The following is a 25,417-nucleotide window of genomic DNA, read 5'->3' as shown; positions in this document are numbered from 1 at the left end:
ACCTCCCCTTTGAAAAAAGTCTTCTGTTACGTTTAGACCGTAGGCCAAGCTATTCGGAAAGTTGAAGAAGAATGGCAGCGTAGACTGGACCAAGCGGTGGAAGGAAGCAAGAGAGCCGTCGTGGAACTCAAAGACTGCTGCAGCCAAACCCAGCCGGTGACCATCATGGACGAAACACTGAGCCAGCTGTTGGCAAGGGAAGTTGAGAAGCAAACGCTGTCTTTGCAGGAGGTGCTGAAAGAAAAGGAGAAGGCCTTAAGACAGCATGAAATAAGTCTGGAAATGAGACGCCCTGAGCACATTGCCCGCCAGGTAATAAGTAGATGCGTTGCATTGACGGTGTCCAAAAAATAACCTTAAGTATGTTCAAGACCAGTCAGAGTTGGGATATTATGTCATTGCTTGTCTTGGATATTATGAACACATTCAGATTTCCTTTAATGGCATTCTTTCAATTGTATATAGATAAGGTTTAAAGCAGTGGTTCTCAACTTTGGGGTCAGGACCCCTTTGGGGGTCAAACGACCCTTTCACAGGGGTCGCCTAAGACTCTCTGCATCAGTGTTCTCCATCACCACAACACGAGGAACCGTATTAAAGGGTCGCGGCTTTAGGAAGGTTGAGAACCACTAGTTTAAAGGAAAGGGAATATACTAAAATAAAAAGGCAATTAGTATTCAAGATGTACAAGTTTCAGTCGATTTCTTGTCTTAAGCTTTTTTGGCCGAGAGATTGCTACTGACTTAGTGAAACGTGGGTCTTGGTCAGTGAATTAGCCTGGGATTACTCAGAGGTATTCCCCTTTCTCTCCTAATTCCAAATTGAACTATCTCCTGAATAATCAGGACACTAAGATATTGGAATTGGTGGCCAACTTCCTGGTTAATACCCTGAAATAACTTTCTGGGCTTTCCTCCTTGTACTAATGATGTCTGTATGATTTCTGTATAATGATTTCTGTTTTTCTTAGTAGTTGTATCATTCTATAAACCCTATCTGGTGCATACCATACTCTTTTTTAATGCCTAATAAAGGTCGAGTTTGAGTACTCAGAGGTATTCATAGATTCCCCGTTCCGCACATGCAGAATAATGCACTTTCAATCCACTTCCAGTGCACTTTGCAGCTGGATTTTACTGGGCGGAATAGCAGAATCCACTCACAAACAGTTGTGAAAGTGGATTGAAAGTGTATTATTCTGCATGTGTGGAAGGGGCCTCAGTTCTGCAAGCAGCTGTCTGAATTTCTGCACTTTAATACTTCATTCCGAGCTGAAAACACGGGGACATCACGCAACAGGCTGCTTACCCAGCTATTAATATCTAATGGGGCAGCCCAGTTGCATGTGAGGCAGCTTGAAATCCCATTGACATCAGAAGGATTCACGTTAACTTGTAGGATTTGCAGCCCGAAACACCAGAATAGGCAACTTACCTTGATTGAGCTGGATTTGAAGCCGTTCTTCCAATCCTACAGTGGTTGAAGTGCCCCCTTTCTTTGCCATCGTGTAACCCTCTGTAGGTGGAGCTGGCCCTGACCAAGGCTCGTGCCAGGTGGCTGCAGGAACTGACCGAGCTGGAGGAGTACAGAACTCATCTGAAAGCCGCTCAGGAAAAATGGGAGAAGGACCACGAAGTCAACACGGCCAAACAGGTAGCAGAAACCGACCTGATTCTGACAGAAGAATAAGACTTTTTTAATATAAAATTTCAGAGTTTCAACAGATGCTAGAGGAAGCTAATAAAACCTGTTCCCCTGATCTCTCTGGGAATACCTGTGGATAGATTAATTGTAGCCCGGTACCTTTATCTCCTAGTTGAGGCCCGGTGGTGTAGAGCAATCACCTTAGCTAGGTGTAATGCCCTGCCTTCTTCCCTTAGCCTTGGACGCCACCTTGGAATCCCACATAAAGAAAGGAAATGCCCGTGTGGCATGGGTTCTGTGGAAACAGTATCTCATATGCTGTTGAATTGTCCTTTTTACGAGATAGGTAGGAAGAAGCACTTCCTGCATGGAAGTGAAGGCATTACAGATAAACAGAAGGTTATATATCTTGTAAACAGCCACAACTACGAGCTGTTGGAAGCGGTGGCTAAATTTTTAAACGGTGTTATTTTAACTCGTCAGAAGTTGTAAAGGCTGCTATTACCTTGCAATGTTAATCTTAAACTATTTATATGCCATTAAAGGTATTCGAAATCAATCGAATATAAAATTGCATTTCTGGCAGCATGATATGCATTTCTGAGCAAAGTTAGCAGAACAGAAACGTTCTTCTAGCACTCCACCTAACCCTCCGATGTACTTCAACTTTAAGATTTGATATTCTCCCCCACACACATACACATAGATTTCAGTTCTGCAGCTGTATAGGTTTGGCCTTTTTGTCTGCTCTGATGTTTAAAAGAAAACACCGTCTTGCTTCTAGCTACGATTTGGTACAAGCTGCAGTTAACAAATGCTCATTGCGTCTTTATTGGCAATTCCTAAAAGGTGGCAAACGGCGGGAGGGGAGAAGGTGTGATTGGTGTTTGGAATATGCTGCCACAGGAGGTGGTGATGGCCACTAACCTGGATAGCTTTAAAAAGGGCTTGGACAGATTTATGGAGGAGAAGTCGATCTATGGCTACAATCTTGATCCTCCTTGATCTGAGATTGCAAATGCCTTAGCAGACCAGGTGCTCGGGAGCAGCAGCAGCAGAAGGTTATTGCTTTCACATCCTGCACGTGAGCTCCCAAAGGCACCTGGTGGGCCACTGTGAGTAGCAGAGTGCTGGACTAGATGGACTCTGGTCTGATCCAGTTGGCTTGTTCTTATGTTCTTATGTTCTTAAGGTGGAAGCACACAAACCTGTGGATTTTCTGGTAACTTGAGCATCCTTGGGAGATGGAAAACATTTTGTCTGTCCCAAGGCATTGTGTGATAACCTACCATATCGGGAGCAAAAGTCCTGAGAAATCACCAGGATGGTATTGACAAGGAATATCAGCTACTACCATCACAAGCCAATAAGTCATGCTCCCCGTTGTACAATAACATCCCCCTTACTCATAGCCATATCGCCAAGTGCCTCTATCTTTTGACTGTGTCCAGACAGAGATGGATGTTAACTACAGCAAAGCATAATGTTTTTCCATCAGTCATCCCCCTGGCCTGCTTTACGTAAGGTCCACTCCAGGATAGAGTCTGTGATCTCTGCCCGAATCAGCTGAAATCAGTCAGTCCTATTTTATTTGATTGCCCAAAATACAAAAAAGTATCCGCTGACAAATCTGGGGTCGTAGCAGCATCTAACTTTGCTTTCTTTCTCAACAGTAGTGATGCGGAGATTCTTGAAGAAGTTGCGAAGCTTCTTTTACAGGTATCTGTAAAAGAAGTTGCGAAGCTTCTTGTACAGGTATCTGCCCATTCTCCAAATGAGAGATAAGCGTGGGCCTTTGAACACATATTTATATTTTTTTAATGTTGTAAATTCACGCTCTTATCCATTTTTTAAAATATATGATATTTTATAGAAGATTTAACTCTTGTTTTCTTTTGGTAATTTGTTTTACTTTTGTCAATTTGTTGCCACCCCTGATTAACGGTGTCTGGTCAGATCATAAACAACTTCTTAATTTACGCCTAATAAAGAAGAAGAAGAGTTGGATTTATATCCCCCCCTTTCTCTCCCGTAGGAGACTCAAAGGGGCTGACAAACTCCTTTCCCTTCCTCCCTCACAACAAACACCCTGTGAGGTAGGTGGGGCTGAGAGAGCTCCAAAGAACTTTGACTAGCCCAAGGTCACCCAGCTGGCGAGTGTTGGGAGTATACAGGCTAATCTGAATTCCCCAGATAAGCCTCCACAGCTCAGGCGGCAGAGCGAGGAATCAAACCTGGTTCCTCCAAATTAGAATACACCTGCTCTTAACTGCTACGCCACTGCTGCTCCTTTGTATTGTATTGTATTGTATTGTATTGTATTGTATTGTATTGTATTGTATTGTATTGTATTGTGTGGTGTTGATAGACTTGGATTGCATTCTGCATTGGATAGACTTGGATTGCATTGTTGCATTCTGTAGGTATCTCTGGCTGTTTCAGCAGCGGAAGAGAAATGGAAGAAGGAACTTGAGAATAGTGACCAAAGCAGAATGAGGACTAAGGAGCTGGAAGAGAAGATCCTTTCCTTCAAACGAGAGCTGGAGCTCAAGAAAGAGGAAATCCCCGCTATTGTGAAAGCCGAACTGGCCAGAGCTCGGACCCTGTGGAACAAGGAGAAGCAAGAGGAAGTCCTTGCGATCCAGGAACAAAACGAGAAAGACTATCACGCCTTCCTGCACGACCACAGGAATAAAATCAGCGAGTTGCTGGTCAAGGCCAAAGAGGACTTCGCAAAGCAGAGGGAGGAGCTGCTGGAGCAAAAAGAGGCGGAGCTAAAGGCGTGCGTGGAGAGGAAGCAGCAAGAATGGGCCGTTCAGGAAGCGAAGAGGATCCAAAACGAAGTCAGTCAGTATGAAGACAGGACTCTGGTCCTGGTGGAGCTCTTGGTGGACGAAATGCACGAGGATTTGGTTCGATGCGCGGGGGATGTGTCCGCCTGGCAAGCCAAGTGGGGAACGGCTCCCTGTGTTCAAGTCCACCTCCAGTTCAAAGACAGACTGACGCTGTGTCTGCAAAAGGCGTACACCAGGGCGGTCTATGCTGTCCTAGAAAAAGCCAAACAAAAGGTGAGAAAGGTAATGTATCTGAGGCTTTCGACAATAACGCTTGGATGGGAGCAAGGTTGTTCATGAATACCTTCTGCTTTTTGACTTTTCATGGACAGATTTCGAACTGAAAGTCCTGTTAAATATTTGACAGATACTTGACTTCAACAAGGCAGGACTTTTCTAATTCACTCTCCTGCTGCTGCCCACTCTAAGCATGGTGTAGTGTAGTGGTGGCGAACCTATGGCACTCCAGATGTTCATGGACTACAATTCCCATCAGCCCCTGGGTGAAGTGGTTAAGTGGTGTAGTGGTTAAGAGCAGGTGCACTCGAATCTGGTGAACCAGGTTTGATTGCCCGCTCTGCCACTTGAGCTATGGAGGCTTATCTGGGGAACCAGATTAGCTTGTGCACTCCAAGACATAAGAACATAAGAACGAGCCTGCTGGATCAGACCAGAGTCCATCTAGTCCAGCACTCTGCTATTCGCAGTGGCCCACCAGATGCCTTGGGGAGCTTGCATGCAGGATGTGAAAGCAATGGCCTTCTGCTGCTGCTGCTCCCGAGCATCTGGTCTGCTAAGGCATTTGCAATCTCTGATCAAGGAGGACCAATTGGTAGCCATAGATCGACTTCTCCTCCATAAATCTGTCCAAGCCCCTTTTAAAGCTACCCAGGTTAGTGGCCATCACCACCTCCTGTGGCAGCATATTCCAAACACCAATCACACGTTGCGTGAAGAAGTGTTTCCTTTTATTAGTCCTAATGCTAGCTGGGTGACCTTGGGCTAGTCACAGTTCTTCCGAGTGCTCTCAGCCCCACCCACCTCACAGGGTGTTTGTTGGGGGGATGGGAGGGAAAAGAGAGTGTAAGCCCCTTTGAGTCTCCTTACAGGAGAGAAAGGGGGGACATAAATCCAAACTGCTCCTCCTCTTCTTCTCCTTCCCCCCCATCAGATTTTATTTTGGGTGGGGAGTCTACAGACCCACCAGCTGAGCATGGGGATCAATATTGCCGGGGGGGGGGGGTCTGTAGTGAGAGTGGAAAGTTCATGGACATCAATACCACCCATAAGTCGAAATGTGCTTCTTTTGGAAGGGAATAGCTGCATGGCTAGGTAGGGGCCCGTCAATTTCAGTCTTCTCTTCCTCTTTATAAAACATGAGTGGGCTGTCTTCTGTGTTGAAATAAACTCACGATTCGAATTACAGGCACCTGAGGATCCAGACTGGGGTTTTCAAGATCCAGCGCGCCCTGGCTTACAGAACAGCGAAGGAGAGACAGGAGACAAAGCAAGAGGAGCCGCGTATGACGTGGGAGAGCCAGCAGAGTTCCAAAGAAGATGGAGGAAGCCACCATCTCTTCAGGAGACTGAAACGGACAAGGGTACATCTCTCGAATAGATTCTGACCCCATTGGTTTTGTGTGCCATGTAAAATATAAGTTCAGGCATGTTTGTTTTTTTCATTTTGGAAAATCTGGGGATTTCTCGGTGGCTCATGTTGCTCTGGCTGAGTAGCAGCAAGAACACTGATCCGTTTACCTGAGCGTAGGTCACTGATTTGAGAATCTGAGTATAAAGGAGAAGGAGAAGAGTTTGGATTTATACCCCACCTTTCTCTCCTGTAAGGTGGCTGACAAACTCCTTTCCCTTCCTCTCCCCACAACAGACACCTTGTGAGGTAGGTGGGGCTGAGAGAGTTCCGAGAGAATTGTGAGCAGCCCAAGGTATGTAGGAGTGCGGAAACACATCTGGTTCACCAGATAAGCCTCTGCCACTCAGGTGGAGAAGTGGGGAATCAAACCCGGTCCTCCAGAGTACAATCCACCTGCTCTTAACCACTACACCACACTGCCGGAGCCAAGCTGTCCCCCTCAGCCAGCTCTTCTAGACTTCCACTGCTGGCCGGCTGCTCTTGTGTTCTATCCATCTCATACTCTAGATGGCACCAGAGGACCGCCAGTAGTTTTATCTTTTAAAAAGCAGCAGTGGCGTAGGAGGTTAAGAGCTCGTGTATCTAATCTGGAGGAACCGGGTTTGATTCCCAGCTCTTCCGCCTGAGCTGTGGAGGTTTATCTGGGGAATTCAGATTAGCCTGTACACTCCCACACACGCCAGCTGGGTGACCTTGGGCTAGTCACAGCTTCTCGGAGCTCTCTCAGCCCCACCTACCTCACAGGTTGTTTGTTGTGAGGGGGGAAGGGCAAGGAGATTGTAAGCCCCTTTGAGTCTCCTACAGGAGAGAAAGGGGGGATATAAATCCAAACTCTTCTTCTTCTTCTTTATTTCCCTAGTGTTCTGGTATTCTCTTTATCACATCCACCCATGTTTGTAACCCACTCACCTTCAAGGAAGTTGGAGGCAGGGAGGGATATATAGACCTCTCACTCCCCAGCTTTGGCTGGCAATAACCCTGCTAAGGTGAGAGTTTGAGGCAGTCCAGCGGACGAGGGTTTGATTCCAAGGTCTCTCCGGTGCAGTCCTCTAACTATGTCACCCCATTGGTTTGTCGAAGCTGGTCTCATTAACTCGCTCTGTGCAGTTAGATTTGATCTCGCTGTGGGGCTGGGGTGGTCCTCATGTCCGTGGCCAGCTGATTCCCTTGCTGTTAGAGGAGGCGGGTAGGCTGACCTTTGTTCCATGAGGCCATAGGGCTGCAGCAAGCAGTTCCTATAAAAGACATAGGTGTCAAACTCACGGTCCTCCAGATGTTATGGACTACAGTTCCCATCATCCCCTGCCAGCATCATGCTGGCAGGGGATGATGGGAACTGTAGTCCATAACATCTGGAGGGCCGCAAGTTTGACACCTGTGCTATAAGAGAAAGGTAAAATGAACACACCTGTGCTTGGCCCAGTGCTTGAGGGCAAGACGTTTGGGTTGGTCTTAGGGTTCAGGTAACAATTTCTGACAGAATTCCCCCCCCCCCAAAAAAACACAGAAGTTAGGGTTAAAGCTAGGGCAGGAACTCGGGCTAGGGCAGGGGTCTGCAACCTGCGGCTGTCCAGATGTTCATGGACTACAAATCCCATCAGCCCCCCGCTACCATGGCCAATTGGCCATGCTGCAGGAGCTGATGAGAATTGTAGTCCATGAACATCTGGAGAGCCGTAGGTTGCAGACCCCTGGGCTAGGACTATGGTCAGTTTCAGATTTCAGTTTAGCGTTAGTGTAACAATTTATCACGGAATGGTTTTTAAAAAATAAAGTTAGGGTTAGGGTTAAGTCTAGGGCAGGGGATCGGGTTAGGGTTACATTGCGTTCTAGGGCACGGACTAGGGCTATGGTCCGTGTCAGGTTTGTTGTTGTTGTTGTTGTTTGTTTGTTTGTTTGTTTGTTTATTTATCTATTTATTGTTTCAATTTCTATACCGCCCGATCCCCAAAGGGCTCCGGGCGGTGAACAACAAAATTCAGAGACAAGCAGGAGCAATATCACACATACAATATAAATACATAGGCTCCATCTCATGTCAACAATAAAATAGCTTAAAACCAGCGAAAACAGATTAATATATAAAACAGGCGTCCAACCCCAAATTTAAAACCTACCCCCAGAAGAGGGGGGGGTCGGTAGGCCCCTCAATATGAGGGACCCTGATGTAACAGCCCCGAAAACAAGGGGCAATAGAGAGCAGTAGGGGGCACCACATCAGCGGACGGACACTCCAAAGGCCCGGTGGAACAACACAGTCTTACAGGCCCTGCGGAACTCACCCAGGTCCCCCAGGGCCCGGACAGCTGGAGAAAGGGTGTTCCACCAGGCCGGGGCCAGTGCTGTAAAAGTCCTGGCCCGCGTGGAGGCCAGCCGCATCATCGAGGGGCCAGGGGTCACCAGCAAATTGGCCTCTGCTGATTGCAGAGGCCGAGTAGGGACATATGGGGTGATGCGGTCCCGAAGGTACGAGGGTCAGAGTTAGGGTTTTGGGTCAGAGTTAGGGTTCAGGTGACAATTTGTTACCTAGGCACCTGCAGCATGTCTCCTGTCACCTGAGGCATAACGAGTGTGCGCAAAGTGCCATGAAGTCATACCTGACACAGTGACTTCAAGGTGCTTTCAAGGCAAGTGAGAAGCAGAGGTGGTTTGCCATTGCCTTCCTCTATAGAGTCTTCCTCGGTGGTCTCCATTCTAAGCACTGACTGTACCTTGTTTATGAGATCTGATAGGGTTGGGCTACACCGTACCACCTTTCCATCATTCAAGCTTAGTCGCAAATATTTAAATGAAGCTGGGAGAGACGTTACTAATGAGCCAGCATTTCTTTGTGACGAGAACAACACTGATTTATTCTTACCTTATGTTTGCTCGTGAATGGAGGCTGGGGTGTGGTAGGTGGGCTTTTTGGGGGGTTAAAGATTTCCTAAAGTCTTTGTCCTCGATTTATTCTGTTGTCCAAACCCAGGTGCTTCAGCAAACCAGAGGTGGTTGGGTTTTTTTGCTGACGTACGAGGATTTCAAGCAAACTCCGATTTGTCTAAGAGGCTGCTTATAACAGAAGCAGAGAGTAGATTCATGAGTATTTAAAGCAGGATGATCTGTCTCTCTCATTTTACCTTCCCGCTGCATACGGAGTGGGGAGAGTCCTTGAAGCCCTGGACTCCCCTCCTTGGAAGAACTCTGTAATTCCCGAAGCCTAAAGAAAGCCCAAAATATTCTGAGAGACCCGTCTCATCCAGCACACTCTCTTTTTGAACTGTCACCATCCGGCAGACGATACAGGTCTATCAAAACTAGAACAAAGAGGCTTAGAGACAGCTTCTACTCTAGAGCTGTGGCTATGCTAAACTCTGCAGCTTCGTGTTGATGTGTTTGGGGCTGTGTAGTGATGGGTGGAGGAAGGGGAAAGTGAGGATGGGGTGTGAGTCTGGAATTGTGTGCATCGAGGAATGCTGCTGTAAATTTTCGTTGTGCGTGCACAATGACAATAAATGCTTATGCTTGTGCTTAAATTGGGCTTGAATTCATTGGAAGCAAACTTCCAGTTGGCTCAGGTGATTCAAGTTTTTAGAAAAACCGTTTTACAAGCCGAGTAGTAACTTATCCATTTTGTGGTGTGCGTTGCCTGGCTTCCTTTCTCTCAGCCCCGTTGCTTCTGTCTCATTGGTCTGTGGCAGATTCGAAGCGCCCCTTGTCCCAGGAAGACCTTTGCGGCAAACGCTGCCTTCAGCAGCTCGAAAGAAAGGAATGGGAATGTCAGGATTTGAGGAAGAAGCTCGACAAAGTGTGCAGGCATCTCCAGCTGGCAGTGAAAGAGCACCAAGAAAAATCGGAACAATGGCAAGGTTTGGCTGTTTTTTTGTTTGTCCAGAGAAAATTATTGCTGGGTTCTTTGTCCTGGTGGCTGTGTAAAATCTGCTGATGTCACTCTGAGAAGAGGGTCACCTATGCATGTTCTACACTTGATGACCGATAGCGGGTGACATGCACAGTTTGAACAGGAACTTGACCCACTGTAGTGATTAAGAGCAGGTGCATTCTAATTTGGAGAACCGGGTTTGATTCCCCACTCCTCCCCCTGAGTGGCAGAGGCTTATCTGGTGAACCAGATGTGTTTCCGCTCTCCTACATTCCTGCTGGGTGACCTTGGCCTAGTCACAGTTCTCTCCCAACTCTCTCACCCCCACCTACCTCACAAGATGTCTGTTGTGGGGTTCCGAGAAGGGAAGGGAAAGGAGCTTGTAAGCCACCTTGATTCTCCTTACAGCAGAGAAATCCAACTCTTCTTCTTCTCTCCCCAATCCAGGTCCAACACTCTAACTGCAGTCCCAAACACAAACATAAATTGTCGAAGGCTGGCTTCTTTCCACGGCAGGGAATCACTTAGGTGCTGGGGAAGCCTATGTGGTTTCGGGCACCAACAAGCGGTCGTATGGCGTGTTGGCATTAGCTCTCCTGATGCTTAGCCTGCATCTGTGGCTGGCATCTTCAGAGGATCCTCTGAAGATGCCAGCCACAGATGCAGGCGAAACGTCAGGAGAGAATGCTGCTAGAACACGGCCATACAGCCCGGAAACCACACAGCACCTAAACAAACATAAATTGTCTGTGCTGCACTTTTCTGTAAGGTTCTTAAATATTTATTGCCAGGCAACGGTGGATTTAATGACAAAGCACAGTGCCACCGTGGAAGGTTAATTAATATTTCAGGCAGTAGGAACATTCAGCATGTTGATCCACAAGTATCCCATTAACCAAGGTATTCTTAATGTTTCTGCCTTTTATTTTTAGAAAACGAAAAAAGGGTGCAGGCATTAACTGCGGAAAATGTGGCGATGAAGAGCCGACTGGAAGATAGCAGCATCCAAGCAAGGTAGCTAAAAAGAGGGAAATGATAAGTTGGTCTGTGAACATCGGAAGCTGCCTTGTTGCTGTTGTCTGGGCTGCTTCGTGATGGCTCTCCAGTTCTCAGGTGGAACAAGTTCTTCCCCAGCTCTTTCTTCCTGAGATCCTTGAAAATGAAAATGTCCCAGAGACTTGCTGCTCCCTAGCAGGTTACCAGCACTGAGCCGCACCTTGTCCACGTTCAAAGTAATTTATGTTTCTGTGTTACAACCAGAGGTGGGATCCTGCAGGTTCTCACAGGTTCCCGAGAGTAGGTTACTAATTATTTGTGTGTGCCGAGAGGGGGTTACTAATGGGTGATTTTGCCACGTGATTTTTGCCTTAGTTACGCCCCTCCTCTCAGCAGTAGCGCGCAGAACTTGAAGCAGTCTAGCAGGAGGTGCACCGGCGTGCGTGGCAATAGCCTCGCGCCTCGCGATGCATTCGTTTCCTGCCCAAGGACCGGTGCAGCGGCTGCGTCCTTGCCACAGCCCCGCCCAGGAATGCCCGGCCACGCCCCTGTTGTGCCCCACCCAGCCCCATTGGCGCTACACCACAGTTTGAATCCCACCACCATGGGAACCTGGTACTAAAAATTTTGGATCCCACCACTGGTTACAACTGTCAGTAGTGAAGGGCCGCTGTAACAGGACGTCCAACTGTTGAAAGAGTTTGCTCTTGCAACCATAGATTTATTGAAAATTTGGACCACGTGGCCTTTTGGTGCTCAAGGTTTACAACGGATCCTCGGAAAGATATCTTAGAAATATCTTGTCACGGTTATCATGGAGATTCAATTTAAATAAACTTGTAACGCTATTCCTGGATAAAGGTGACCGAACGACATTGCAGACGGCAACGTTTATTGCTGTGGTTGCTGAAAGATCTCTTGATGTCAGCCAGACTGATGAATAGTTTATTGTGATAAGTAATTTTTGTGGTCATCTGTTACTGTGTTTGTGAAGTTTATACTGTAGTTGGCAGCGTAGCTACGTTCCTGCTTGTGCTGTGATCCTTACGATTTCTGAGTTTGTTGTTTGCTGTGACTTTTTGAGCCAGTGCAATAAAATACATTTGATAGGATTTGTTTTTTTTCCTGTGCTTTCCAAGATCGTTGTCCGAGGGGTGTGTTCCAAAACCTTGCCCTTCCTGTGATGGAAAAGCCTTGGAAGAAATGCGTTCCCAATATATTAAAGCTGTGGGCAAAATTAAGAGTGAGTGACCAACATGAGTTCCTGATTATTTACTAACCCTTTCCCCCGTTTGTATTCAGTAACAGAGAAGTCAAAACAAGACGGCAACTACACTAAGCTGCTAATTTTGATTGGCCACTCTTTTCTGATCTCTTTGATTGGCCACTCTTTTCTGATCTCTGTCCTAGTGCATGTCTTGCTGATCGTTCAAAAATCCTGGCATTTGGTTCAAATTGTCATTGCACGTCAGCTCTGTGACCTTGTTGCATACCGTGTTCCCCCCAAAATAAAACCTACCCCGAAAATAAGACATCCTCCAAAAATAAGCCCTATCGTGATTTTTAAGGATTTTTGGAGAATGCTTAAAATATAAGCCCTACTCCAAAAATAAGCCCTACCAGTAGTTACAGATCAGGATGGTGTGATACAGCAGGATGCTCCCTTCCAATGAATTGTGAAGGTGCCGTATTTCCTCTAAAATAAGCCTACCCAGAAAATAAGCCCTAATGCATCTTTTGGTGCAAAAATTAATATAAGACCCTGTCTTATTTTTTGGGAAACACGGTATATCTCTGGAGAATCTATCCTTCATTTAGGTGGAAAATTCATACCGTGTTCTTTGTAGGCGACATGCTTCGTTATATCCAGGAAAGTAAGGAGAGAGCAGCGGACATTATTAAAGCCGAAGTGCTGAGGGAGCGTCAGGAGACTGCCCGGAAGATGCGCAAATATTACCTGATTTGTCTTCAGCAACTTCTGACGGATGATGGAAAGACCGAAGGGTAAGGTGTGGATCATTGTTTGGAATATGCTGCCACAGGAGGTGGTGATGGCCACTCACCTGGGTAGCTGTAAAAGGGGCTTGGGCAGATTGATGGAGAAGTCTATGTATGGCTACCAATCTTGGTCCTCCTTGATCTGAGATTGCAAATGCCTTAGCAGACCAGGTGCTTGGGAGCAGCAGCAGCAGAAGGCCATTGCTTTCACTTCCTGCATGTGAGCTCCCAAAGGCACCTGGTGGGCCACTGCGAGTAGCAGAGTGCTGGACTAGATGGACTCTGGTCTGATCCAGTTGGCTCTTTCTTGTGTTCTTTAGAGATTTCTGTGCAGGCTGAATGAGCATTGACATTTTTATATTCCATACATTTTCCTAGCGTATTTCTTTGGTGGTTTTCATGTATGTCAGCGCACAATCCATGTATAACATTTTTACAACAGAATCCTGAACAAAGTTGCATTCCTCTAATCCCATTAATTTCAGTGGATTTAGGAGGGTCGAACTCTGCCTGAGCAAGGCTGTTAATAGGACATTTTGGAGGACATTGATTGATAAAGTCCCTTTGTGTAGTGATCCTGGTGAGGGAACAAACTTGTTCTCTGCTGCTTCAGAGACTAGGACCAGGAGTCAGGGGTTCAAGGTGAAGGAAAAGACCTTCCACCTAAACATCAGGAAAAACTTCCTGACAGACAGGGCTGTTCGACAGTGGAATTCACTACCTTTTATGCCTAATAAAGGTTTACTGTACTGCACTACCTTGGAGTGCGGTGGAGTCCCCTTCTTTGGAAGCTTTTAAGGAGAGGCTGGATGGCCATCTGTCAGGAGTGCTTTGATTGTGTGTTCCTGCATTGCAGGGGATTGGACTTGATGACCCCTCGGGTCTCTTCCAACTCTATGATTCTATGGACTTCCTTACTGAGCTCCCATCCAAATACTCCTTTGTTTCCAAACTCTGATGCGATTGTCAACTCAATGCATGGCAGCTGTGAAAAAGGCCAACTCTATGCTGGGGATAATTAGGAAAGGAGTTGATAATAAAACTGCAAGGATTGTCATGCCCTTATATAAAGCCGTGGTGCGACCGCACTTGGAGTACTGTGTTCAGTTCTGGTCGCCACATCTCAAAAAGGATATCGAAGAGATAGAAAAAGTGCAGAGAAGGGCAACGAGGATGATTGAAGGATTGGAGCACCTTCCCTATGAGGAGAGGCTGCAGCGTTTGGGGCTCTTTAGTTTGGAGAGGAGACGTCTGAGGGGGAATATGATTGAAGTCTATAAAATGATGCATGGGGTAGAAAATGTTGACAGAGAGAACTTTTTCTCTCTTTCTCACAATACTAGAACCAGGGGGCATTCATTGAAAATGCTGGGGGAAAGAATTAAGACTAATAAAAGGAAACACTTCTTCACTCAACGTGTGATTGGTGTTTGGAATATGCTGCCACAGGAGGTGGTGATGGCCACTAACCTGGATAGCTTTAAAAGGGGCTTGGACAGATTTATGGAGGAGAAGTCGATCTATGGCTACCAATCTTGATCCTCCTTGATCTGAGATTGCAAATGCCTTAGCAGACCTGGTGCTCAGGACCAGGAGCAGCAGAAGGCCATTGCGTTCACATCCTGTACGTGAGCTCCCAAAGGCACCTGGTGGGCCACTGCGAGTAGCAGAGTGCTGGACTAGATAGACTCTGGTCTGATCCAGCAGGCTTGTTCTTATGTTCTTATTGGGCTAGCTAGGGGCATCCAGGCCAGGCCCAGCTTCACGTGGAACAATGTTTTTAAATATGTTTTTAGAATTTAAATACAACTCCCTTCCCTTTCATAAAATAACCACCTCACTGAAAGGCCCTTCTCCGTCACTGCTGCAAAACTATCGAAGAGGAGCTGAGCTTTTAAAATGTTTTTCCCCCCCACAGGGCCGAGAAGAAAATAATCTGCGCGGCTGGCAAACTGGCAACCATGGCCAAAATCCTCGAAACGCCGGTGCGTAACTCATGGCAGAGCACAGCCGCCCACTCAGGTATGGTGGCCCGAAGGTCGGTTTTCAGTTTTTCAGCTGCCTGTTGTTTCGAGCAATGCATTCCCAATATGTTAAGGTATTTTGCCTCTCTGAGGCTTCCGTAGCAGGCACCTGCAGCCTGTGGTTCTGCAGCCAAATATGACCCAGTATGGAATGACATTTTTTTTGCCATCAAGTCGCAGCTGACTCATGATGACCTCGTTGGGTTTTCAAGGCCAGAGATATGCAGAAAAGCCCCACCTGCAATACAATACTATCAACCACACCTTTGTATAGCAAGATCCAGCCAAACACTTACTGATTGGTTCCCCACCCTGCAACATGGACATATATACCCCATTAAAACATCCCCTTCTCACTGGACACAGTGTGTAACAGTGATACACCTCTGAAGATGCCAGCCACAGATGCAGGTGAAGCGGTAGGAACATGGCCACACAGACCAGAAAACCCACCACAAACATATTCAAAAGCGGTTTGTCATTGCCTGCCTCCACGTAGGGCTTTCGTATTCCTATTGCCTGCCTCCACGTAGGGCTTTCGTATTCCTATTGCCTGCCTCCACGTAGGGCTTTCGTATTCCTATTGCCTGCCTCCACGTAGGGCTTTCGTATTCCTATTGCCTGCCTCCACGTAGGGCTTTCGTATTCCTATTGCCTGCCTCCACGTAGGGCTTTCGTATTCCTATTGCCTGCCTCCACGTAGGGCTTTCGTATTCCTATTGCCTGCCTCCACGTAGGGCTTTCGTATTCCTATTGCCTGCCTCCACGTAGGGCTTTCGTATTCCTATTGCCTGCCTCCACGTAGGGCTTTCGTATTCCTATTGCCTGCCTCCACGTAGGGCTTTCGTATTCCTAATGCCTGCCTCCACGTTCGGGCTCTCGTATTCCTCGTATTCCAAATACTAGCCAGGTCTGACCCTGCTTAGCTGCTGAGATCTGACGAGATGAGGTTAGCCTAGGCCAGTGGTGGCGAACCTATGGCACTCCAGATGCTCATTGGCCATGCTGGCAGGGGCTGATGGGAATTGTAGTCCATGAACATCTGGAGTGCCATAGGTTCGCCACCACAAGCCTAGGCCTGGGGTCTGCAACCTGCGGCTCTCCAGATGTTCATGGACTACAATTCCCATCAGCCCCATGCGGCAGGGGCTGATGGGAATTGTAGTCCATGAACATCTGGAGAGCCGCAGGCTGCAGACCCCTGGCTAGCCTATCCAGGTCAGAGCGTGGGACAACGTAAAGCTCCTTTAATAAAAGCAGAAAACGCAGTATTGTAAATTAAGGCAGGGGTCCCCAACCTTATTGAGTCTGTAGGCACCTTTGGGATTCTGGCACAGCATGGTGGGCGTGGCCACAAAATGGCTGCTACGGGAGGCAGAGCCAGTCTCACAGTGGCTGTTGCAGCTTGCCTTCAGTCACACAGTACAGATCCTTGTGTTGCGGGGGCAGTTGCTACCAACCAAATCTCCAGTACCCATTCAGAAGCTTTGGAAGGCAAAAACCCTCCGCAGTTTCTAAAAACAATTGTTGGGCACCAGAAAAGTTGTGGTGGTCGCTGTGGTGCACTTTGGGGGGCCCCTGAGAAGGTATAGAGGCACGCTGGGTCGGCTGCAGGAATTACAGGAAGGGAACGGCCAGCAAATATGTTTTTAGGACTAAGGCGCTTCTTAAAAGACTTTTTCAAAACGTGATAGGAGGGAAGAGCTGTTTGTAATCTTCTTGCAAACCATGTGCAGATTTATGCAGCACACTAAGACAGTTATGCAGGATACTCCAGTATATACATGTATGAACAACTGCAGGACCTTGTTCTTGATAAAGGACTTGAAACAGCCATTGTTTGGGCTGCAGAAACTTCATGGATTATTATCTGACATTTCAATTAACAGCCATGCTAAAGTTGGGCATATCTTGTTACTCACATGAACTTTGCCGTAGGCGTGCTTTTCTGATCTTGTGCTCTGAAAATTTTGCTGTATTTTGGCTCTTTAATTATAAAAGGCTTTGGGTCTTTAATTATAAAAGGCTGTTGACTCAAGTCTATCACGCCAACAGTTGAATCTTTTGAGCGCGTATGAAGCATCGAAGGAATGCTGGAAAGTTGGATGTATTAATCTTATTTCCTTGTGTTTTTGTTTGTTTGTCTTTGTTTTCATTCCCACTTTTTACAAAAAAATATAGCCCTGCCCCAGAATTCCAAGCCATTTGCTGGGGTCGAGGATCCTAAAGGAAATCACGCGCAGCATCCTAAGCAAACCTCTTCTGAAAATCCGGTTGGGGGCAGAGGTGTGGCCAAAAAGACCAACCAGCCGGGGACTCAGAAACGTATACCTTGTAGTTTAAGGCAGCGGCTGGATGCTGAAAGTCCATCTCTGTCTTCCAACACTCTGGCGAGTGGGAATACGTTAAAACAACTGGACAATGTTTTGGTAGATGCTCTAACCTCACCGATGGCTTCCAATGCAGACAGGAATGCCGAACAAGGCCTGCCTCCTTCTGTTGACGCCGCAGCCTTCCAGACTCGTTCCCCTCACATTTCTCAGACCAAATTCCAAAATGCGACTCCGGCCACCTGTGCCAACTCTGGGGGAGCTCGAGGAATGCCTCAGAGCCAAAATGAAAGGTCGACCTTGAAAGAATTCGGATGCCTCCAACCCAGTAGCCATCCGGAGGCAGCTCCTAGAAAATCTAAAGACTATCATGTTCAGGAAGCGCCAGTGAAGGATGACGGAGGCTCCGTTGATGGTAGCCTGGTCAGTGAGCCTCTGTTCTTGGAACGCAACCACAGGCCTTTGGGTGCTGCTCAAAGAGCACATCCCAGCCCCCAAGCAGAATTCTGCCAATGGTTCCCCACACCAAACCCCTTTTCTGATGTCCAGGAAGGCGCTTCTGGTTTCTACCGACAAGGCAGCAGTCAAAGAGGCAGGGTTCTTGTGACTACAAGCCAAACCTCGAGGCGCCACGAAGATCTCCTCAAGGTGAACCCAGGTCACACGCCAGATGAGAATCCGGACCAGCTGAGTTCTCCTGGTGCCCAGCAAAGCAGTGCGGAGTTGTGTTCAGTGGTGGGGAAAAGCTACAGTGCGCTGCATTCGAAGAAACGGATACGTGATGTGATGGATTTTCAGCAAGACAGTGGTTTTGACAGCCCCCAAATCAACTTTGATTAACACTGGGGGTCTTGGAACACTCTCCTAAAAGAGACGCTTTAAATATATTTATAAGAAAGTCGTGGGAAAAGGAGCCAATTGTGCCACAAACCTCTGAGGTGCCTTTTTATGTGTTTTTTTTTTAAACTTCCTAATTTGACTTCTGTGAACAAACCAACCCCAAATATTTATTCAGGTTTTGGATATGTCTCCGCTGTGTGGCTTAACTCTGTATAAACTGTCTTTTTATATAAATGTTTGTGCGTCTCTTTGTGAGAAACGATCTATTTTTATACCTCGAGATTAGCGTGCCGTGCAATGCAACCTTTTTTTATTGTTTATGCAGAAATAAAACTGACTTCGTTGTCCTCCGTGTACTAAAATGGTGATGGGCCTTTCCTTAACAATATACACAATTTTGCCTTCTCTTATTTTGTTACATTTCCCCTGCTCCTCAGTGGAGCTGACGACGGTAGTGTCCGCCAGTGGTCTCCCCTCTGGGCACTGGCCAGTCCCAGAATGAAAGATCTTAATGTAACACTGGTAGATAAGAACATCTTATTCCGTGCGGCCTTCCACGTGCCCAGAATCAAATTGAAGGCAGTGTCTCCACTGCTGGGCGGGTAACTTTGGCTTTCTTTTTTATACTGTCCTGCAGGCAGGCAGGCAGGGCGATGATAATTCAGCGCCCAGTCTCGCAGAATAGAACAGGCAGCAGCCAAGAGTGTAGTAAGAGGACAATCCAATGGGTCAAGGCAGGCGGCAGGCGAAGGCATACCGTGTTTCCCCGAAAATAAGACAGTGTCTTATATTAATTTTTGCTCCCAAAGATGTGCTATGTCTTATTTTCAGGGGATGTCTTATTTTTCTGTGTTCTGTTCGTCGGGCATGCTTCCAAACAAAAACTTTGCTACGTCTGGGATGCCTTATATTTCGCACTTCAGCAAAACCTCTACTGTGTCTTATTTTCAGGGGGTGTCTTATATTCGGGGAAACAGGGTAGGCCCCTTCCGCACATGCAGAATGATGTACTTTCAATCCATTGTTTGCAAGTGAATTTTGCTATTCCACACAGTAAAATCCAGCTGCAAAGTGGATCGAAAGTGTATTATTCTGCATGTGTGGAAGGGGCCATAGTCTCGGGTCAGTCCAACAGGAGCTCAGGCAAACAGGCTCACAGCCAGGCTTATAGAGAGAGAGCCTTGTCCAAGGGGTTGGGATTCTGCAAGGAGTTAATCGCCATCAAATGTAGATGTCTTCCCATATCTTGCTTCCAAACTAGCCATCCTCCTTTGCTCCTGCAGCAGCTGCTTCTGCCTTCTGTGCACAGCTGACTCATTACTGGGTTCCTCTTCCACCTGTATGTCATCAGGCAGGGAAGAGCTGGGCTGGGTGTTGGCTCTGCTGCCAGGTTCTGCCTCAGAGTCCTCTGTATCCTGGTAAGTAGAAGAAGAAGAAGAGTTTGGATTTATATCCCCCCTTTCTCTCCTGCAGGAGACTCAAAGGGGCTGATAATCTCCTTGCCCTTCCCCACTCACAACAAACACCCTGTGAGGTGGGTGGGGCTGAGAGAGCTCCGAGAAGCTGTGACTTCTCACAATACTAGTACCAGGGGGCATACATTGAAAATGCTGGGGGGAAGAATTAGGACTAATAAAAGGAAACACTTCTTCACGCAACGTGTGATTGGTGTTTGGAATATGCTGCCACAGGAGGTGGTGATGGCCACTAACCTGGATAGCTTTAAAAGGGGCTTGGACAGATTTATGGAGAAGTCGATTTATGGCTACCAATCTTGATACTCTCTGATCTGAGATTGCAAATGCCTTAACAGTCCAGGTGCGCAGCAGCAGCCGCAGAAGGCCATTGCTTTCACCTCCTGCATGTGAGCTCCCAAAGGCACCTGGTCGGCCACTGCGAGTAGCAGAGAGCTGGACTAGATGGACTCTGGTCTGATCCAGCTGGCTTGTTCTGATGTCCTTATGTTCTTATGACTAGCCCAAGGTCACCCAGCTGGCGTGTGTTAGAATGTACAAGCTAATCTGAATTCCCCAGATAAGCCTCCACAGCTCAAGCGGCAGAGCTGGGAATCAAACCCGGTTCCTCCAGATTAGATACACGAGCTCTTAACCTCCTACGCCACTGCTGCTCCTACCCAGGGGCTGGCTCATAACATATATGAGCTGGATTGACATTGTTCTAATCTTGCATGTGTAGCTGCACTGTTTAATTGAGTTGCTGACAGTCTGCAAGGCTACACAGGTAGCTTTTCCCGTTTGCTTGAAAAACCTGGGAAGTTAGGAGACACAGAAATGATGGTAGAAAATACCAACAGGTCGCCACTGACTCGTGGCTATCTATAGGGCAGGCATTCCCAACCTTTTTTTTTAGCCTGCGGGCTCATTTGGAATTTTGAAACAGCATGGCGGGCACAGTAACCCAAAGGCCACTGCAGGAAGCGGAGCCAGCCGCAAAACGATTGCCGTGGCTTAGCTTCAGTAACGCAGTGCAGATCCTTATGCTGGGGTGGCTACCAAAGCAGCATCCAAAAATATCTGCACACCAATCAAATCTCCAACAATCGATCAGGGCTCTTGCTGGGCAAAAGCTCTTCCTGTCCCTACTCACTTCTTAAAACATTTGATGGGAGCCAGAAAATATGTTGGGGGGGGGGGGGGGGGGCATGGCTCCTGCAGGCAACAGGTGTTCAGAAGTAGTAGCAAACAGGAGGTGGTTGTGACAGGGAACAACCTCCCCACTGCCTGAGGGCCGTTATCAGGCCTTCTTGCAGGTTAGTTGGCCGTGTGAAATGGGCTCTGCTGTCGTGCATCAATACGGAAGCCATCTTGAGGCTAATTCGGGCAACCGGTGACTTTGCCCGGGGATCCTACAAAGCTCAGCCATAATTCTTCTCAGGTCTATTCAGCCGGGCTTGTTCCCTGGACAGCATTCTTAGGATTTTCCCCTGTTCAGTGACTAATGTGCTGCTGTTGTTGTTTTTTAAATAAAACCTTAAATAAACGTTTTTCTCCCAAGTTGCTTCACGTGAGGATGGAAGAAGAATGCCAGATTTTTGCCAGATTCTGAGTTTTGCCAGATTCTGAGGATTCCAGGTACTGTTTTCTGTACTTTTAGTGTGGGAAGGTACCAGGGAAAACTATGTACTGGATCCTGAGCTTTGGATAGAATTTCGATAGAATTTCTCTGTGGCAATGAGGAATGCATTTGAAGTCTGTGGTGTTTTAAAGACCCAGATAATTGTGTCAGATGTCACACACAGCACGCACACTGAGTTTAGTCTTTGTGTAGTCTTTTAGTTTAGTCTTAATTGCTGATGTCCCTGTGTAAGCATGAACAGAGGAGAAATCTTACCTTCAGGATCCCATAAGCCACAGAAAGGCATTTGAACTATTCAGGAAACCTATTTATTTCTATTTACAGTGTTTATATTCTGCCTTTCTTTCCAGCGGTGATCCAAAGCAGTTTGCATCTTTCTCCTCTTTATTTTTACTTATTTCTTTTACTCTGGCATTTCTACCCCGCCCACTCTCCATAGGACTCGGGGCGGCCTACAACCATTAAATATAAAAACACATGGAACGGTTCAATAAACACAATAAAACACAATATATTAAAAAACATCCCAATAAAATAGCGCCAATGCTGAAGCCCACGGGAGGCCAGCTGTAATGGAAACTAGCCCGGTTGGCTTGGTGGAAACACCTGGCGGAATAGCTCCATCTTACAGGCCCTGCGGAATTGATTTAAAGCCCTCAGGGCCCTGGTCTCATTAGGGAGCATATTTCACCAGGTTGGGATTGCTCTCCAATCCATCTGCATATTTTGCCTCGTTTTCCCACTCCTGCTAACTATCTACATCTTCTACATGAGCCCACTCTGAGACACGCTGTCACCTTAGCCAGATGCAATGTTCTTCCTTCTACCAGATGATACAAAAGAGAGCACCCTCTTCCATCCTCTGATAGATCTTGCACCTGCAATCCTGGTCTTGAAGAAACCGTCCATCATGTTCTATTATACTGCCCTTTATATGCTGTAGAGCGGGAAAGACTACTTAATCCTCTGTTAGCTGATCTAGGCAACACTACAGACGCTGTCAAAACTTTGTTCTTGCTAGACAGCAACTCAACTGTTACCATCGAACAAACTGCTAGATTCTTGTGTGTTGTCATCACTGAACGTTCCCAAATGCTTAGCAGACTCAATCCCAATTCAGTGGCTTAATATTCCAGCTCTCATAATGCTTTTTTTTTTACTTTTTTACCAGCCAATTTTAATTTCCATTGTATAATTTATATATATGCCATTAAAGGTTTCATCATCATCATCACCAGGTTGGGGCCATTTTATCCTGACAACACCCACCTTACGAGGTAGGCTAGATTGACAGTACTTGGCTGGCCTGAGGTCACCCAACCAGTTTCCTTGGGAAAGGGGATTAGAACCTGGTTCTCTGCAGTCGCAGTTCGACATTTTAACCGCCACGCCTGAGTCCAGGCTGGCCTTATTTAAAATACGCTCCACAAAAGTTCTCCCCTAATTGTTCTTTTTTTTTTTTTTAAAGCTTCCCTATTAAAATAAAACCTGCAGGCCATCAAGCTTTCACAGAGCAGCTGAGGAAGGGGGCGGCGTCCTGTTCTTATAGCTCAATGCTGTCTCTGGTATTTTTGGGGCGGCTTGTCCTGTATAATTATTGCAAGAGCAGAACAAGCTGCGCCGCGGCGCTGTCATTATCTAATCAGCCCCTTGTTTTTCTTAGAAAGCGACTTGCGGGACTTTTTAATCCGCAGGTTTGACCAGAGCCATTCGTCAAGTTGTGCAAATACAATTTGTTCCGTGAAACCGAAAATGAGTGAGATTCAGCGGTTGTCCTTTAATGGGGCTATACTCCCCCCCCCCCCAGTATTGGGTTTTTTTTAATCCAGATTTTATGTAGCACAATCCATAAAAGCAGGCAATAAAGTTCCTTTCCTAGAAAGCAACACCCTCCCAGTCCCTTTCCTACTAGGGGACAGCACAAGGAATAATAAAAATGGATCCTTGTGGCCCCCATTCTATAGTTGTGGTTAAGAGCAGGTGGATTCTAATCTGGAGAACCGGGTTTGATTCCCCACTCCTCCACCTGAGCGGCGGAGGCTTATCTGGTGAACCAGATGTGTTTCCGCACTCCTACATTCCTGCTGGGTGACCTTGGGCTAGTCACAGTTCTCTCCGAACTCTCTCAGCCCCCCCCCCCACCTCACCAGGTGTCTGTTGTGGGGAGAGGAAGGGAAAGGAGCTTGTAAGCCACTTTGAATCTCCTTACAGCAGAGAAAGGTGAGGTATAAATCCACATTCTTCTGCTTCTTCCAAAAAGTGGGAATCCCTGCAAATGTCACGGTCATGGCTGCTGATCTCTCCATGGCCCAGGACAAGCAACCAACCACATGCCACTTAGCAGCGCCTCAGTTTATTTGGGTCTACCGTCCTGGTCCCTGCTCCTTAGTTTACCCTACAGAGGAGCCATAGATTAGTGTATACATGAAGCAGGTTTAATGCAAGGGGCAGAAACTTCATTAGATTCACGAACTCTGCACTTGAATGCCAACGATGTTATTTATTGGCCCTAAAAATAAAAAGTAAAGCACTGGGTTATTTATTACTGGTCCATGGGTGGACATCATAACACGACATTTACTAGGCAGACTATGTTCATGGGCTGGTTTGCCGTTGTGTTCCCTAGTTGTCTACACTTTGTCCTTAGCAGCTTGGTACTCAGTGTGATGTAGTGGTTATAAGCAGGTGGATTCTAATCTGGAGAACCGGGTTTCATTCCCCACTCCTCCACCTGAGTGGCAGAGGCTTATCAGGTGAACCAGATGTGTTTCCACACTCCTACATTCCTGTTGGGTGACCCTGGGCTAGTCACAGTTCTTCAGAACTCTCTCAGCCCCGTCTACCTCACCAGGTGTCTGTTGTGGGGGGAGGAAGGGAAAGGAGCTTGAATCTCCTTGCAGGAGAGAACGGTGGGGTATAAATCCAAACTCTTCTTCCTCTCTTCTTCTTATTGACCCAGAAGGGTGGAAGGCTGAGTCACGCTAGAGCTGGCTGCTTGAAGCCGACTTCCCTTGGGATCGAACTCAGGTTGTGAGCAGGGCTTTTGAGTGCAGTACTGCAGCTTACCTCTCTGCGCCACAGGGCTCCTATTTATTCACCCTAGCACCAAGTTTTTAAATACCCCACTTCTGCTTTTCCCAGGATATAATTTTAGGTTGGCTTGCTTTCCTTCTTGGTGGTTTTATCTCTCTCCCTTGTTTATACCAGACACGGTAAGGATTCGATTGTACAGGAATTCCCATAGCGGAATATGTGATGAAACGGCTGCAGGAAATCTGTTCTATGTGAGACAGTCCTCAAACGTGTGTGTGTGTGTGTGTGTGTGTTTGTGTGTGAATGTTCCTATATATGGCTTACATCCTCCATAGTTTTGGCTGAGTTTCCAATGGAGGTTCTGAAATATGTTTCTTCAAAAATAGCTGCAGGAGGAAGAAAGAAAAAGTGAGAGCAGGTTTTAAGAATCCAACCGATCATTTCCCTCTTTAAAACGTTTCCCTTTCATTTTGCCCATCCATGAACAGCCGAGGGAATTTTTGAGGTTTATACATCTGCCGCTGAGTGTGTCGTTCTTTCAGCTTTCAATTTTTGAAATTCAAACATGCTTCAGGATCTATCACATAGGGCAGGACATAACGAAGGCGTTTTAATAATTCCCTGCTTGGCGGCTTGGATGTAAAGGTTTTCTGCCTTCGATTTTATTCATCTTCTCTTACTTTTGTAAGTCCTCTGCGTATTTATTTTCCTGTTTTTGTTTTATTAAAGCTCTATGCCTCCCCTTTTGGCTTTGGGGAGGTTCACAACGGTTCATAAAAACAGCATATAATACAATAAATGATTGAAATGATAAATTCAGGTTAAAACTAGACTTCCAGATAGCTAAAATGGCGAAAACTGTCATGATATATTAAAAAGAGTGAAAAGGTCGCAAGAAGGTCATCTTCTGAGTTAGCAGGAGTTTGCCAAACCCAAGGACGGAGACAGCCAGTCTAGGGGCAAAAGTAGCAACCTTTAACATGATTGATGAATTCAACTGTGATTCTAGATCCGTGGTGGCGAACCTTTGGCACTCCAGATGTTATGGACTACAATTCCCATCAGCCCCTGCCAGCATGGCCAATTGGCAGGGGCTGATGGGAATTGTA

General features: G+C 46.8%; 1 protein-coding gene across 6 annotated transcripts in view; it reads left to right on the top strand.

The window, feature by feature from the left end:
* The window catches only part of CEP152 (centrosomal protein 152), a 43,202-nt gene extending 24,667 nt beyond the window's left edge, over window positions 1-18,535 (top strand). For 3 of the 6 annotated variants that reach the window (XM_048481800.1, XM_048481797.1, XM_048481801.1), the window contains 10 exons: window positions 37-312; window positions 1,522-1,653; window positions 4,068-4,721; window positions 5,905-6,079; window positions 9,777-9,977; window positions 10,924-11,005; window positions 12,127-12,230; window positions 12,835-12,991; window positions 14,904-15,007; window positions 17,191-18,535. In XM_048481800.1, coding sequence (XP_048337757.1) covers window positions 37-312; window positions 1,522-1,653; window positions 4,068-4,721; window positions 5,905-6,079; window positions 9,777-9,977; window positions 10,924-11,005; window positions 12,127-12,230; window positions 12,835-12,991; window positions 14,904-15,007; window positions 17,191-18,179 — 2,874 coding nt within the window. In that variant the 3' untranslated portion in view covers window positions 18,180-18,535. The remainder of the gene's footprint in view (window positions 1-36; window positions 313-1,521; window positions 1,654-4,067; window positions 4,722-5,904; window positions 6,080-9,776; window positions 9,978-10,923; window positions 11,006-12,126; window positions 12,231-12,834; window positions 12,992-14,903; window positions 15,008-17,190) is intronic. The other 3 variants (XM_048481798.1, XM_048481799.1, XM_048481802.1) reach the window with 3 other exon arrangements.
* The last annotated feature ends 6,882 nt before the right edge of the window (window positions 18,536-25,417 follow it).

This window comes from Sphaerodactylus townsendi, linkage group LG17, assembly GCF_021028975.2.
Source record: "Sphaerodactylus townsendi isolate TG3544 linkage group LG17, MPM_Stown_v2.3, whole genome shotgun sequence".
Classification (NCBI taxonomy): Eukaryota; Metazoa; Chordata; class Lepidosauria; order Squamata; family Sphaerodactylidae; genus Sphaerodactylus; species Sphaerodactylus townsendi.
This window is presented reverse-complemented; position numbering and strand designations above follow the sequence as displayed.